Below are 16540 nucleotides of genomic sequence, written 5' to 3' on the forward strand. Positions count from 1 at the left end.
TCAACTCCTGTATTTGTCATCATTAGATATTATCATGACCAGATTGATGGGAGTTGGGATGCAGACACATCTGGAAGGCTGCAGTTTGTTCTGTTTAGTCAGGAGGTGGAGTATGGGTTTAGATACAAGGCTTGTGGACAGGATAGCTGACTTTTAAATGTCCTTTAACCTTTACCCAACCTCAGAGCCACAAGGGCTATTGGGGTGCAATTTCCATCATCCCCAGTTGCATGACAGATAATGAAACGTGATGGGCGCTGTCGGTCAATAACACCAGGGGACACAAACTGCATAAAAATCTAAAGAACACTGTCTATTTATGTTAAAAAATAGTTGGCCCTCTGTTTCCACCGATTATCCCTCCATGGATTCAACAGCCCTTTGAAGGCAACCATAAGGCTAATGTGGCCTTCCATGACAATGAGTTTGACATCTTTTCCCTAGACTCTTCCAACTTTCTCAACATAGCACATTCTGTTCTCCCTCCTCGAGTGCATAGATACAGCCAAGGAAACCCACTGGGTCATCTTGAGCAAGTCTCACTCTCTCAATCTGAACAACTCTTGCCAATAAAAGCCCTCCTTTGGATCGGCATAAGTCACAAGCACACAGCCGTTGCACAAAATACTACAAACTGCATCATTTCCACGGTTTCTCCTCATCTGCAAACCTATAAAAAGTATACCTAACTGCATCCCTCATGATTGAAAGACAGGTACTACCACCTTGTAAGGTAATAATCCCCATTCCCATTCCTGCCCCAATAGGATCAGAACTGATCCCATAATTCTCACCTTGGTAACATCCACACAATCTCGAATGCAATGCATACACATTTTTTCAATTTCATTTGCATTTGGCTGGAGGAGGATCTCAGGAGCAGATAAAATGGTTTCTGTTTGAAAAAGTGGAGTATGCCTTGACACTGCTGCATTGAAAGATTGCAGATTCCTGTATGGGGAAAAACTAAATTAGACTGACCTCCTGGGAGAATCAATTCAGGCGGAAACAGAAAGAATGGGTGAGAGTAGACTTACTTCAGGACAAGATTTGTCAGGCTCTGATAGATCTTCTTTTCCCAATAGGCATAATAATGAACCAGTCTCGGGGCTCTGCCTGTATTTGTATTTGAAACCAGCCCCTCCATTTTTGTCAGCAGGGGACCGATAGAACTGTACTTGCGAGCCATGTGGTCAATATCTCTGGATCTTTCATGCTTAACATACTCAAAGTATTCTTTTACCCCTGTCAAATGTGAGTGTACAAAAATAAAGAAAATGTAAGTCACTATCCTATGTACAAAATTATTCATTGGAAATGACCTTGACAAAGAATTCATATGTAAATAGCTCTGTTGAATTCATTCAATACCTCCATAACCTCTGTGCACATACATTCAAAGGTAATTGTTATTTTACCATCTTTTTCAAGGGACCATTCACAAAATTTTCAATCAAATGAGATCTTTTTTAAAAAGTTCTAATTGTTTTATTGTGTATATAAGAAATAGAACAGAAATCAAAAAAGAAAAAATGTAGAAAATAAACAGGTTTACAAAACAATATACAGCAAACACGTTAAACATGTGAAAAATCGATATTAGCTGTACAGCTATTGTACCTTAATATATCCTTATCCCTCTAACCCTGCACACATGAACTCAACCCTCTGAAACCCTTCAATGTGGATGACATAACTAACCCCTGAGGCTACTTGCTATAGATGTGGGCACAATGTCACAAGAAAATGCTTCTGAAACATGGCCATACAGCCCAGAAAACTCACAGGAACCCAATGATTCCCGCCATGAAAGCCTTCGACAACAGAAATCTACCTTCGTCTTCTTTTGCAGATACCCAAGGGCCAGCCTCCATTTGTTTGCAAATTCTTCATTATTTCCTCCTCTGCTACTGTTTGTCAGCTTGATCATTTGGATATAATCTAATAACTTATCTCTCCAATCTTTAATAGTATTTTCCCCCTTCCATATTTTAACTATTATTAGTCTTGCCGCAACAATGCAATCTTGATAATTTCTTCATCTCTTGCGCTAAGACACCTTCTAAATAGTCCTAATAAACAGATTTCCGGGTTTTTCTTGACCTTTCTGGTGATCATATTGTTTGTTTCTTTAACCACCTTTTTCCAGAATTCTGGAATGATATTACAGTTCCACTACACGTGGAGAAAAAATCGTTTCGCCTTTTTATACCTCCAGCAGGCCCCTCATCCTGTTTTCTCTATTTTGGTCAATACCTCTGGAGTTGTATAGGTATAGGTTGTATAGGATCTATTAAATATTTTAAGCATATTTTCCCTAATTGAATCTTCTTCCCTTCGATATCCTTTTCTTGAATATATCTCTGCCTTACTTGGCAATTGTTAAGACTCTTCTTTTGTTCACTCATAACCACCTTTGTTCAGGGTTTACTTATCTTCTTTTAAATATTTTGACCAGTCTGTTTGGATCACAGGTCTGCCGGTATTTCGTTTTATCAAATAGGTTAATCTATCCATATCCTTTATCTTGAGCAGTTTGTTCAGCCATTCCTCCTTTGTGGGGATGGTCTCCAGCTTCCAATATTTGCCGTATGTTATTCTGGCTGTGCAATAAATAAGAAGTTTTCCCCTATTTGATTCTGGGAATTGTGCTCTCTCGTGTATTCTTAGCAGGTATAATTCAGGCTTCATTGAGAACCTCATTTTTAATATTTTCTGGATATCTTCATGAATCATTTTCCAATATAGGGTTGTTTTGTTACAGCTCCACCACATATGGTAGAAAGAGCCTGTGCATTCGTTACCTTTCCAGTGTAGGTGTATCTTAATTTCTTTGTCCAGATGTTCTGCCACTCTTCTAATTTTATCTGCCTGCCTATGTTCCTGGCCCACTTAATCATTGAACTCTTAATTTCTTCAGTCTCAGTTGCCCAGTCTATTCATCTATTGTATAATTTAGTTATAACTTTTTTTGCCCGAGTCCTTTAATTTACACCAAAAAATCCTCATTTGGGCATAAACTGATTTTTTTTATCTTCTTTGTAGGATTGCTTAACTTGGAAATACAGGAACCATCTGATATTTCCGCTAGTGGTTTTAGTTCTAATTCATTCTTTACATTTTTCCATAGTAACTCCCTGTATGCAGGCCACTTAGTCCATCCTAGAAGTCTTCTTTGGTTGGCCTCTATAGGCAATAGCCACATCATAGTTTTGGTATAGAAACAGTCTTTATATTTATTTACCGAATTTTTTTTCCACTTTTAATTTTCCATACCAAATATAGCATGCCATCCCCGCCTCAGGTCATGCCCTTCTAAAGTTAGAGTTTTGATTTTTGTTAGCTCAATCCAATCTTTGACCCAAGACAGCGCGGCAGACTCATGGTAGATTCTGAGGTCTGGGAGGCCAAAGCCTCCTCTATTTCTCAGTGATGTCGTAATGGTATGTTTTATCCTTGGCCTTTTCCCTTGCCATACAAAGCTCATTATATCTTTGCTCCAATCTTTATATACCTTCATGTTTCGGATGATGGGAATATTATGAAACAGGTATAGTATTTTGGGCAACAAAGACATTTTTATTGCAGCTATATAACCTAGCAGCGAAAGATTAAGGTGTTTCCATTTTTCTAATTCTAACCTGATTTCTTTCCTCTTATCCTGGTAGTTGTTTTTCAATAGGTGGATGTTCCTTGCTGCAATCCATATACCTAAGTACTTAATTTTCACTGATGTTTTTAATTCAGCGATTTCCTCAAGTTCTTTTATTTTCTTTTGAGGAATATTTTTCATCACGAGCTTTGTTTTATTAATTCTAAATCCCGCTAGTTGGCCAAATTCTTCGATTTTTGAGATCCATTTGCAGATATTTTTCATTGGATCTTCAATAATGCAGATTACATCGGCTGCAAAAGCACAAACCTTGTATTCCTGCTTTTCAATTTTCACTCCTCTTAGGTTTTCATCTGTTCTTATAGTAAGATTTCAAGGGCAAATACGAAGATTAGCGGGGATAGCGGGCAGCCTTGGCGTGCACCTTTACTGATTTTAAATTCCTCTGATGTACTTCCGTTTATCATTATACAAGCTTTTTGTTCCCCATAGATTGCATTTATGGCATACTTGAATTTGAAACCTATATCTAGTTCTTTTAATAATGTTTTTTTAAGAAATTCCAATTTAGGTTGTCAAAACTCTTTTCAGCATCTAGGGTCATCAAACTTACTTTTTTTTTATGGTGCATCTCGTAATATTCGATGGTATTCAAAATCGTTCTTACGTTTTCTTTGATGTTCCTTCCTGGTAGGAAGCCTGTTTGTTCCTTGCCAATCCAATCTGTTAGAAATGTCTTGAATCTATTGGCCATGATGTTTGCGAAGATCTTATAACCTGTGTTTAATAAAGAGATTGGCCTATAGTTTCTGATTTCATTGGTGTCTGTTCCTTCTTTATGTATCACAATGATCTCTGCATTTTTCCATGTATCTGAAATGGTTTTGTTGTTTAAGGACTGGTTCATTATTTTCTTTCAATTATGTATTATTTCCTCCTGTGCTATTTTTTAAAACTAGCTGGGAAGCCATCTATTCCTGGTGCTTTGTTGCTCTTAAGATTTTTTACTGCCGTTTTAATTTCCTCGTCTGTGATTTTCTTGTTTAAGTTTTCTCTCTGTTCATCGGATATTTTCTGGAGCCTTTGCTTACTGAGATATTCTATTATCTTATCTAGAGGGATATTTTCTTTACTATATAATTTCAAGTAAGAATTTAAAAATTCCTTTGGTATACCTTCATCCGTTACTATCGTTTCCCTTTTTATTTTAATTCTTAATATGTGTTGGGCTTGTTTTTTCTTCCTTATTTTCCTGGATAGCCATTTGCCTGGCTTATTTGCGTTTTCAAAAATGTCTTGTTTTGCATATTTTAGTTGCTTTGCTATTTGATCCAAATCTAAGTTTCCCATTTCTTTTTTTAGTATACTCAAATGTCTTTTTATTCTGGTGTTGTTTGGGTTTCTTTTCAGTTCTTCCCCCTTAATTCCTATTTCCTTCTTGATGTCATTGATTTTCTTATTCTTTTCCTTCTTTTTAGTGACATTCAACTGGATTAGGCGTCCTCTGATTACTGCCTTATATGCATCCCAGATTGTTTGAGGGTTAGTGTCTGTTGTGTCATTTAGGGTAAAATAATATTTGGATCTTTCTTTGATCTTTTTTATAGATTCTTCTGATTTTATCAGATTGTCGTTTAGGCGCCAAGTTTTACTCTATATGTTCTGTGTCAAATGGCATTGTGAAGACAAAATTGTTTATATAACTCCGAGACTTCCTTTAAGAACCCCTTTCCTTTAATAATTGCCTCTCAAAGTCCAAGCTATCAAACTGCATCCATTCATCGAGAAGTGCATTTTTAAGAAGCAAATAAGTCCATATAGAAAGATCCTAACAGACTACTTAACTTCTGAAACATTGCTGAACGAAGCATCCATCCCCCTGGATGTAGTATATTCCTACCAAGAAAGTATTGATTATTGATTTCCCCTTTCAGAGAAACAGCAGAGATTGATCAAACCACAAACCAAGGGTAAACAAGGATTAGGGAGACTGACTCATGTTTTAAGATAGAGAATTCTGCTTCTAAAAGCACAATTTCTCTTCTTATTAAAGGAAAAAAATATTGGAAGTGCCGGGCAGCTTCTCATGGCTAAAAGATGAAGCAGTGGACTGACTACATGCAACCTATGAGCTGCATGCTGCCCAATCTGTGCCAAGAAGTTTCACATATTTTCTTGTGGATACTTATTTATGCCTCTTCTTAAATCCAAGGAGAAAAATTATATATCTTCTTGATTGACTTCCAGAGAAAGTAGCTAATACTATTTGCTCATATATATGTGACCAATGCCATACTTAGACACTCTATCCTCCATGAAGGAGAAAAGACTATGAAACCAACTCCAGTGGCAGGTAGAATTTTTTCCACTATACTAAGGGCTTTATGAGATTGGGGACATGATAAAAATGGACAGACATACCTGGAAGATAATCTTCATCGGTGGAAGGTGGGCTTTTGAACAGATTGGTTGTTTCTATTAATAAAAGTTTATTGGATATGTCTTCAGCATTCTTGTGGATCTGATGAATGAGGGATTCAAACTTGTCAATGGCCAGTGTACACCGTGCAATGTAATCCGCAATACCTTTGAAACAAAGTTGCCCAGGTCACTGTTTTGTCTTTACTCAGCTTTACAGTCTTTCTATGTGAATGTGTATGTATACACATTCTACATATATTTTGATCTCAAGGAGGCTCAAAATATTTAAAAAGTCAAATAATACACAAACAGAAGCAATCCAGCAAATTATATTAAAATTAACACCAGTAAGGATGAAAAAATCAGTACCTTGAAATGTATGACATTGAAGTGGATACAATCACTGTGACACAAGATCGAAAAGATGTCGATGACATGTAGAATGGTTCACAAAGGGCTGACATTCTTTTTTTTAGTCCCAACTACAGTAAACCCATTAAAATCAATTCCTGAATGATAACATCATTGCTTCAATGGGTTTTCCCAAATCAAAACTTTTAAGAGGATTTAGACCAAGGTCATCACTACAAAAACTAACTCTCTAAAGCAGGTATGGGCAAACTCAGGGAGCAAAACTCAAGCCTGAGGATCGGATGTGGCCCCTTGAGCTCTTTTCTCAGGAACTCCTCTCCCTCATCATCCAATCCTTCCTTCCTTACCTCCCCTTTTCTCCTTTCAGCCTTCCATCCACCATTTCATCCTTCCTTTCTTCCCTCCTTCCCTCTCTCCCTTTCTTCTTCCTTCCTTACTGCCTTCCCTTTAGTCTTTCCTTCTTCTCTTTCTTCCCTCCTTCCTTCCATTCCCTCCCACCCTTCCTTCCTCCTACCCTTCTCTTCCTCCTTTCCTCCTGGGGGATGTTTAGATGGGATAAGAGACAGTTGAGAGGGAACATGAGAACCATGTTTCAAGATTTCAAAAGATGTCCCATTGAGGAGGAGGGGGAAACTGACTCTATGCTGCTCTAGAAACCAGGGCACAAGGGAGCAATGGGTTCAAATGGCAGGGAAAGAGATTTGACTGAAAAAAATAGGAAGAACTTCCTGAGAGTAAGAGCTGTTGGAGAGTGGCATAGGCTGCCTGGGAGTGTGGTGGAGTCTCCTTCTCTGGAGGCTTTTCCGCAGAAGCTATCTATTGGGAGTGCTTTGATTGTGTCTTCCTGCATTGCAGGGGGTTGGACTGGATGGCCCTTGGGGGACTCTTCCAGTGCTAGGATTCCAGGATTCTATATCAGGAATAGGCAATATAGGGTGTCACAAATACCCTTTTTCTCTCCCATCCACCATCTAATCCTGACCAAGGCCAACCCTTTTGGTATCCAAACGCTGACATCTTCCCATCACTTTCTGCCTCCAAAAGAGAAGAAAAAGGAGAGGAAAGGGCAGGGAGGGGACTAGGGGAGAACCCCTTCCCTCCTATGAGTCTTCTAATTATTATCTAGTTCATGTAAAATTTGAAAGCCACTGGAGAACTATCTCACATTGTCTCCTTCAAAGGGTATTAATTGAATCATGAAAATTTCACAGATTTTATGAATGGTGTGCAACCATTATGTGAAACATTTTTTTAGGGTCAAGAATCATTCACTGTTATCTTTACAGAAAGAAATGAAAAAGAAGCTGACATAAAGTTCTGCCAGGTTGAAACTGAAAATTTAAACTCCTAAGTTTAAAATTGGCTCCAACCCTCATGACATTTAGGAAAAGGGTGAAGACTTTCCTCTTCGAAGCAGCTTTTAACTGAAGCCAAGCACTTTATGGACTTTGAAATATGGGAATTTCAGACTGCTTTATCTTTAATATTTAAACCATGGACAGTTTTAAGCATTATTTAATATTACACATGGGTTTGAATTAATTTCTTTAATATTTTATGCACATTTTTAAATATGTTGTGAGCCGCCTTGGGTTCGCTCTGGTGAAAGGCGGCATAGAAATCTCTGAAATTAATGAATTAATTAATTAATACCTTTAAAAGGTTTTTTTAACAAGATATGCTGTATTACCTAAAGAGTTCCAGTTGAGCCTCTTGTAACCAGGTCTGAAAACTCGCCAAAGGTCTTGAACATGATCTTCCACAAGCTGAGCCTCTGCTTCATTCAAGGTTGCTATCAAGTGGTGATAGCGATCCAACATATGTTTTAAATTGTCTGTATTTCTAAAAAGAGAGGCACAAGGAAACTGCTAAGAATGGCCTCATTCAGGGTAAAAGGTAAAGGTTTTCCCCTGACATTAAGTCCAGTCGTGTCTGACTCTGGGGATTGGTGCTCATCTCCATTTCTAAGCCGAAGAGCCAGCGTTGTCCGTAGACACCTCCACGGTCATTTGGCCGGCATGACTGCATGGAGCACCGTTACCTTCCCGCCGGATTGATTGATCTACTCACATTTTCAAACATTACCTCTATTATTATTATTATTATTTACTACTAATGAGGTAATCAAAGATTCAGGACTTTATTGCACAGTTGTTTTGAACGTTAAAAAATCATATAACTTTATAAAACCAAGTGGATGGAATAACTTAACCAGGATATGGTCCTCTGCTAATGGTTTCCGCTCATTCTGACAAGAGCAAGTTTACAATCAATACTTACCTGAGTAATCTGTCCTCCTGTAAGGCCACGTTCCTTGCTATTTCAGGCACAGGAAACCCCAGGTGTTCCATGTACTTTGTTTCATTGATGATCTCTCGAAGCTTGGGAGAAAAGTTGACTGTGAAACGTGTCGTTTTTTCTCCAGTCTCTATGTCCTCAAAATACGGGCCCTGTATCCAAGGAGATTAACCATCACACCAAGGAGAAAAAAGCATTACCATAACAGGATCCACAATTTATGGACATGTCTTCAACATCATAGCTTCCAGAGAGTACACGGGATATGTACAAGAAATGCTTTAAAGCTACCTGCTCCAGGGACTCTGGATTTGACTGAATAATAGCTCCAGAAGGATGCATTTTAGCAAGCAGAGTCTTTTTCAACAGGAGGGGAAGTTTCTCTTCTGTAGTCTCTCTCCATAGCTCGTATTTCTGATCTTCATATGCTTTCATCCTCTTTGCCACTTCAAGATATTTTTGTTTCACCTAAAATACACATTTCCACATTACTGCTCTAATTTTCAATTGTTTCCCTTTCCATTTGTGCTTATTGAAAATGCTTGTGTCTTGTCTGCCCTTTTTGTCCAAAGAAGCTGTCAGACAATCTCACAGAAAAAACTTTCAAAGCAGAAGTGACCAAATTATTCAGCAACTTTCCAGCTCACAACTACGTATATCCCCGCCATTCTGGTTCACTGAAGTGATGTTATTCACATATAATAAAACTCAGGGAAAAAATCTCAGACTTACCTCCCTTCCACGTTCAGTACTCAGAAGTTCATCTACTTCTTGGAATCGAATTATGGTATGCTTGATACGGTAGAACAGGGACCGTGACCAATAAATTGCCCCTGCCATTGGAGGATGATTTTTGCACAAGGGTGGATTCATTTGCTTACTGACAAAGAGGGTGTTAACTATTGCAAGCTGTGAATGGAAAAGGAAATCCATGAGCAATCAGAATTTAAGACTCAACTGAAGACCCATCTCTTCTGGAAGGCCTACCCAGTCAACTTTGAACCAGGCATTTTGGATTTGCATTCTATTGCCACTGAATGTAGAACTTTGTACCATGTATATTTTATTGTATGTATTTTATGTTTTGACTTTGTTTACCCCACCTTGAGCCATTAGGAGAGGTGGTAACCATTAATATATTATTATTATTATTATTATTATTATCATTATTATTATTATTATTATTATTATTATTATATTTTACAATTATTTTATTTTATTTTTTAAGAAATCAAGATGGCATTTTAAACTACTACAATGCACTCAATGTGCAGTAAACCTTGCATGTAACTCAGACACTGCATCTAATACAAAATGCAATAGCTTGACTGTTGACAGGAACACTTAAAAAACAATACAACGTTGGTTCCAAAGTAACTGCACTGCCTTTCAATACATTTGTGGTCTAAAGTCCTGGTAATGACACCAAAAGACATTAACAGTTGGGGACCTTGATCTTTGAAAGAGACATATCTGACTGCCGGGGGACTGAGCTCTCCTCTTCTTTATGCCACTGATAGGAATAATACACTGTGTGGACATTGGAAAGGGCCTTTCCATGCATGGCATTTCAGCTGCAGATGTATGAGAAGGGCTGGTGCAATTTAAAGACTGGAGCCTTAGCAGATTTTCCCATAGCCTTCCTCATATCACATAGGAACAGGGGAAGGGAGGTGGAAAGAGGAAAAGGAAACAGTCTCCCACCCCTCCTTTTTTTAAAGGGAGTACATAATGAAGACTGAAGAATGAAAGAAGGGAAGAGAAGGGAAGAGAAAAGAAAAAATAACAGAAAAGAGCAGAGAAAATATGCTAGCGTTTGGAAGCAAGTGAAAAAAAAACTAACATGAGCAAGGCTAGGAAGAAACTAGGGGCAGAGTTTGGGACTAAGGAATAATAATAATAAGAAGAAGAAGAAGAAGAAGCTTTATTTGTATTCCGCCCTATCTTCCCAAGGGGACTCAGGGTGGATTCCAACATAACAATGATAAACATTAAATGCCTTCGTAAAACAAACACATACTGACATAAAATCCCAGAGGAGCCCCATATATGAAAATAACATTAGAACCTAACATCAAATTAAAGCCTAACATCAGTAAATTAAACCTATAATAATCAGTAAATTAAACCTATATAATAACATAAAATCCACATCCACATTAATTTAAAACAGCCAACAAGAGTTCACAAAACAGTGTGGGTTGGTTGTGTAGTCAAACAATGGTCATTGGGCTGGCATGGACTAGGAGAGTCCAAATACGAAACAGTTCTCAACCAAGCCCTGGTAGCAATCTCGCTCTTACTTCCTATCATGCGGATCTTACTTAGCCTAGGCAACAATAGGATGTAACTCATGATGGGATGCTTCCTTTGCCATATATAAAGAAAAATAAATGACAATAATCGTCAAGTAGTAAGGTTCTGGGGATTGACTCATGAGGAGAGGCAAGTAAGAAATATAATAATAATAATAATAATTGTTATTGTTGTTTTGTTGTTGTTGTTGTGTTGTTGTTATTGTTATTGTTATTATTATTATTATTATTATTATTATTGAGGTGGTTTTCAGTCCGAGTGGGTAAGAAATAGGTTTGTGGCCTAAAGCAGGCAGGGGTCAGAGTCAAGGAGTGGGAGCTTAGGTCTTGTGGGAACTGAGTAGCCAACTGTTGAATCTGAGAATTTACAGAGCCTGGTGAAAAGTGATTTGTCTGTGAAGTCATCTGAGAAAATGTTCAGGCAGACCAGTACTGCATCCTAAAGAGAAAAGAGTTCAGTCTGATGGTTTTCATTAAAGATTTTTATGGAAGGTTTAACAGCAGAGGAAGTAAAGTACTAACCCCTCCAATCATCTTACAGTATATTGCCTGGGGATTCCTTAGTTTGGAAATATTAACAGAAACTAGCCTTTCCTCCACAAATGTTAAGATTTGCCGGAGACCATTTAAGTACTGAAACATCTATGCATTTATAATTTAAAACATATAAAAATTGTAAAAGGAAAATGCCACACTTTTGTAGCTGTGGGAGGGCTATGGAATTGGAGACCTCAACAAGCAAAGTGGGACAGTGAGTAAGAAGTATCACCTGTCCCACAAGCACCAAGGTAACACTGTGAGGTAGAATTTTGTTGCATGAATTGCCAAAGGTAAAACTGTGAGGTGGGATCTTGTGCATGAATTGTCAAAGGATACCCAAAGATGTGATGAAAGGAACAGCAAAATACCTCTTTACCATACTGCACCAGAATGTCATTGAATTTCATCATCATCTGCTTATTGATGGTTTCCCGAGAGCGGATGTGCTTGAAGTTTAAGAGCATGTCAAAGGCCGCTTCTGCAGAACGAAGAGTCTTAAATGACTCATCAATGAAGTTCTTGGCTTCTTTTTCTATATCCTGAAAATGAAGCAAAACATTTTAAAAGAACAGAATATCGCAGTGATGATATTTCATTTCATGAAAAAAATAGCATAAATGCGAACCCTAACACAATAAAAGGTATACTGTAGCAAAGACAGTGGGCTAAAAAGTGAGCTAAAAAGACAATTAAACTTTGCTAATTCTAGGAGGAACATAGGCAAGAATGTTTCGCCAGAAGCCAAAGAAATATAACTCAAAATCTCAATTTCTTACCACAACTTCTAGCCTAAATTCCTCCATTGCAATCTTCCACTGAGTTGCACATCTGATGTTGAAAGGATCAAAAGTCAGAACCTCCATAGGTCTGACAAGGCCATCAACTCTTTGTAAGACTTCATCAATTCGTTTTGGATCCCCCGTGACAGATTTCAATTCAGGACCAAATATGTTGTAAAATTCCTCTATAACCTATTGCAAGGAGAGGTTATTTTAGCAACTATACATTTGGCACTTTGTTGCTGCCTCCATTCACTGATCCAAATGCAAATCCACAAGAGTAGGCTCCAAATAAAATGCTACATTATATCCATGAAATCTAACAGAAGTCCTCAGGAAGTAGTATTAAAGAAGGCACAGCATCACAGGCTCCAGTGTGGCTCAAGCTCCTCAAACTGTGTGAACCCCAATTTCACTCTTCAATAATCTAGATATGCTGTTACCTGTAAGACGTTATACAGGTCTTGACAAATCGTAGCCATATAATCTGTTCTTTCAAACAAACGCTTCCTATCGAATTCCCACCGTGCATCTCTTCCCGAAGCTTCAATTTTGGCACGGACGTCAAAATAACACTCCTTCCAAATTTCAAGTGTTTGCTTAGCTTCTTTCATCTTGAGTTTGGCAAGTCGTCTGTCTTCTCTGCAGGTCCACACGAAGACACAATCAAATTAGATTTAATCATAACTAAAAGTAAGATTAAGGAGAACTTAAAGTAAAAATGGGAAAAGGGAGGGACAGGAAGTGGCTATGCCCAAGACTGGCTCCTGATTTGCAGGGAACTAGCATTCCATCTGCAATGGGCCTCTGTGACCAGGGCTACCAATGCAAAAAAAAAAAAAAAATCCCAGGAAAAAGATGCATATCACTAATGTACCTGGACCAATTCACATATGGCTACATACTTGAACAAAGTTCGTAAATCCACCACTTTAGCAACTCTTGCCGAAATCTCCCAAGCAATCCGCTCCATGAGGGGGACCATGCGTTCATCCTTGTTGTAATGCCGTGAAATAATCCAAACCATCCTTAAGGCATTCAGCAGTGATGGGATCGTATCCAGGACAACGCTGAAGCTGGTTCCATGTGTTAAATTCTTTGGAAGGGATGGCAAATATTGTAAATCAAGAAAAACATGAAAAAGGAAGGAAAGAAGAAGAGGTTGAGCCAGCCTGGGGGAGACATTGAAAGCCTCCAAGGAACTAGAGTTGCCTTTCAAATAAATATTACATAATAATACATAAATATTACATAAATAATACATAAATACTTCCAAGATTCTAGTTGCTCAGAGATCTCGTTCAAGGAAAAAGAGATCTCTGCCCCTGCCTCTCCAACAAGCCATGCATACCTTTAGGTGTCGCTGAATAGTGGAGAGGAACCTCACGTTGTCTACCGCTTCCACTTGATGCTTGCTTAGTTCATTGACAACTACTTGCAAATTTTCTACAATTCCAGTGTTGGCAATGTCCAGCACCTCCAAGACCCTTTGGACTGCTGGAAACCTGATTTGCTCGGTAAGGGCACTCAAAGTGGCACTTCTCTCGTGCCAGAGCTCTATTTCAGCAAGTGGACCATTCCCCTGAGAGTAAGAGGAAATCAGACAAGACACAGAACACTGAAATAGAAGCCAGATGCCATGCCATCATTTCTCAAAAGCTTGAAGTTTTCTTTGTGTGTGTGTGTGTGTGTGTGAACCCATTGCCTGTAAAGCTCTTATGAATAGGGTACAGCTCCACAGTACAGACAGAGCTTAGAAAAAGGACGACCAAGCCTTCAAAAGTACAAAACACCTTCTCTAAATGGAAACAATGTACATATTGGGAGCTCTTTAATTTACCAATAAGGTGACTGTGAGGACATATAACAATTAGCAGGCAATGAAGGTTAATCAGTACAAACTAAGGTGTCCCTCCTATCCTATTTTGTGATGGATAAAGCTCAGTGCCAAACAGTCCAGAAACAGAGCTTATCTTATGCCCAGAGCTGGCTTTCTCCTTTATATAGCAGCACTAGCCTTTCAGTCAGCTGAAAAAATACTGTCTGGTGTGCAAGCTAATCTTTCTTGCAAAAAACTAGCCCAGGAGCTGTCAATCTAAATACCCTAGTCCCTATTTAAAGTAAACTGAACTTATCACTGGGGTGTATGTATGTGCTGGGTTTTCAGTGGGTATACTCTAGTTGAGACTAAATTGGGTATTTATGTCATAGGCGACCCCCACCCAGGAAGATGTTGTGGGACTACAATTCCAAGCAGTCTCAACTAGCAGAGCCAATGGTAAGGGATGCTAAGAACTACTTGCTTATGATTTCCAGAACTCTTTTTTTTTGCTGGCTGGGGTGTATCTGGTGAGGCTTATATCATATTTTCTTTTTCTGCTATTCACACATATTCAGTAAGGGACTATGTGCTATTCCCGTTCTCTCCACCATGGGGCCTACAACAAATCTCTGGTAGAAAATCCCATTTCAGGGGCAGTCACACTGCCAGGCAAAGAAATGCTGAATCTGTTGACAGATGCTGCCCTAAGAGGCAAGTTCCTACACATATGAAAAACAGGGCCATATCAATCCATGTCGACTGGATGTGATGTGGGGTATGGTCCAATATATGTAGATAGTACTCAGTTGGTGACCACTTTTGTAATATTTCATAAAAATGAGGAATAAGAATGCAACTTGCTCTGATAAACCTATTAATTCACCTGGGGGACTTTTTTTGCTAGTTCTTCAACTACTGACGTTATTAACTTAATCCAACCATTTGCAAGGTTTTCCAGTGTTTCAACAATATCCCGATCACTGGCAAGTTCATTCAAATCACCGTCTAAGCATAAGGTGGGCATGTTTAACTTAATTTCCCCTGTTGAATAAAAATGGCATTAGCTTCAATTAAATACAGAGTCACAAGAAGAAGTGAGTAATAAATGTATTACAATACTACTACTACTACTAATAATAATAATAATAATAATAATAATAATAATAATTTTTGTGTTTTTATTCTTATTTTATTCCATGATTTCTACTCACAAGGAACAACATAGGAAGCTTCTGCTCTAGATTTATTATCTTTCCACATTTATGCCATAGTATTAGTCAACTCTTTAGCTGCCCAAAGCTTGCTATCAATCCCTTTAACATTCCACCCCAACTCCAGGTTTCAAGAAAACTGGAATGGAATTGCAAATCCATCTTCCTCTATGGCTACCAGTCTACTTTAACCCATGACACAGACATATATAAACCTAAATATGTTTCCTTCGTTCATACATTAACATGAACTGCAGATAAGAGCCTTTGAAGCATTTACCTTCCATTTGTAGTATGGTTCTCTGAACATGGTTTAGGAATTTCTGCATATTCATTAAGAACTCGTTCCTTAGGTTTTGAAGGCTGTCTAGTCCTGATGACCTCATCAAGATCCTCCCAACAAATGGGAGGCCTCCAACCAAATGGGAGGCCTCCAACCTTTCAGCTTCTGGGTCACTTCTGCGATATTGGTTATGACACATTGCAGGCAGAAAGACCTGAAAAAACAGGACTTGTTTCCACCACCTTCAATTCTGAAGGAAATGGCTAATTTCACTTGCAACTTTTCACACTATTACAGGCAAGCAGTCATTAAAGGCAAAGAATCAATCCCAGTTATCTTGAAACAAAAACAAGCCTCTCACCAATCCCAAGAGCTGCTTGAGCATCACCAAAGTATGACCGTTTAGTATGCCGTACTCCAGGACTTCTGGAAGAACGTCGTTTGCTTCTATTAAGTCATTTGGTTCAGTAACAGTTTCTGAACAGTAAAAGGAAACAGTAATTTGAGGAGTTGTTCTGATACACTGCTCTTGATTAAAAATTGAATTATAAATTCATGTTAAATTATATTTATTTATTTATTTATTTATTACAGTTACTTTTACCCCGCCTTTCTTAATCCCCTAGGGGGGACTCAGGGGCGGGTTAAAAGTATATGGTACACATCCGATATTTCACCATCACAGAAAACAGGCAGGAGGATACCTATTGGAATTCTGTTTCTTACTTTGCCCATAGAAAATTAGTATAATTGCATGGAAGTTGAGCTCCATGCCTCATTTCCTTAGAGAAGGGTTTTCTTTATATGGAAAAGTATTCAAACATTATATACAAACCTATAAGAACTGTGCCATAGGATTTTTCTGCGCTAGTCTCTATTATTAATG

General features: G+C 38.3%; 1 protein-coding gene across 1 annotated transcript in view; it reads right to left on the minus strand.

Annotated features, from left to right (window-relative positions):
• Nucleotides 1-16540, minus strand: part of LOC132780258 (dynein axonemal heavy chain 10-like) — a 106096-nt gene that overhangs the window by 73833 nt on the left and 15723 nt on the right. The window contains exons 5-19 of the mRNA XM_060783866.2: nucleotides 16016-16131; nucleotides 15652-15868; nucleotides 15044-15201; nucleotides 13690-13920; nucleotides 13244-13434; nucleotides 12782-12980; nucleotides 12336-12530; nucleotides 11928-12098; nucleotides 9437-9613; nucleotides 8996-9172; nucleotides 8687-8856; nucleotides 8097-8248; nucleotides 6035-6199; nucleotides 1038-1245; nucleotides 795-951 (exon numbers count right to left, since the gene is read on the minus strand). Coding sequence (XP_060639849.2) covers nucleotides 795-951; nucleotides 1038-1245; nucleotides 6035-6199; nucleotides 8097-8248; nucleotides 8687-8856; nucleotides 8996-9172; nucleotides 9437-9613; nucleotides 11928-12098; nucleotides 12336-12530; nucleotides 12782-12980; nucleotides 13244-13434; nucleotides 13690-13920; nucleotides 15044-15201; nucleotides 15652-15868; nucleotides 16016-16131 — 2684 coding nt within the window. The remainder of the gene's footprint in view (nucleotides 1-794; nucleotides 952-1037; nucleotides 1246-6034; nucleotides 6200-8096; nucleotides 8249-8686; nucleotides 8857-8995; nucleotides 9173-9436; nucleotides 9614-11927; nucleotides 12099-12335; nucleotides 12531-12781; nucleotides 12981-13243; nucleotides 13435-13689; nucleotides 13921-15043; nucleotides 15202-15651; nucleotides 15869-16015; nucleotides 16132-16540) is intronic.

This window comes from Anolis sagrei, chromosome X, assembly GCF_037176765.1.
Source record: "Anolis sagrei isolate rAnoSag1 chromosome X, rAnoSag1.mat, whole genome shotgun sequence".
In the NCBI taxonomy this organism is placed as follows: Eukaryota; Metazoa; Chordata; class Lepidosauria; order Squamata; family Dactyloidae; genus Anolis; species Anolis sagrei.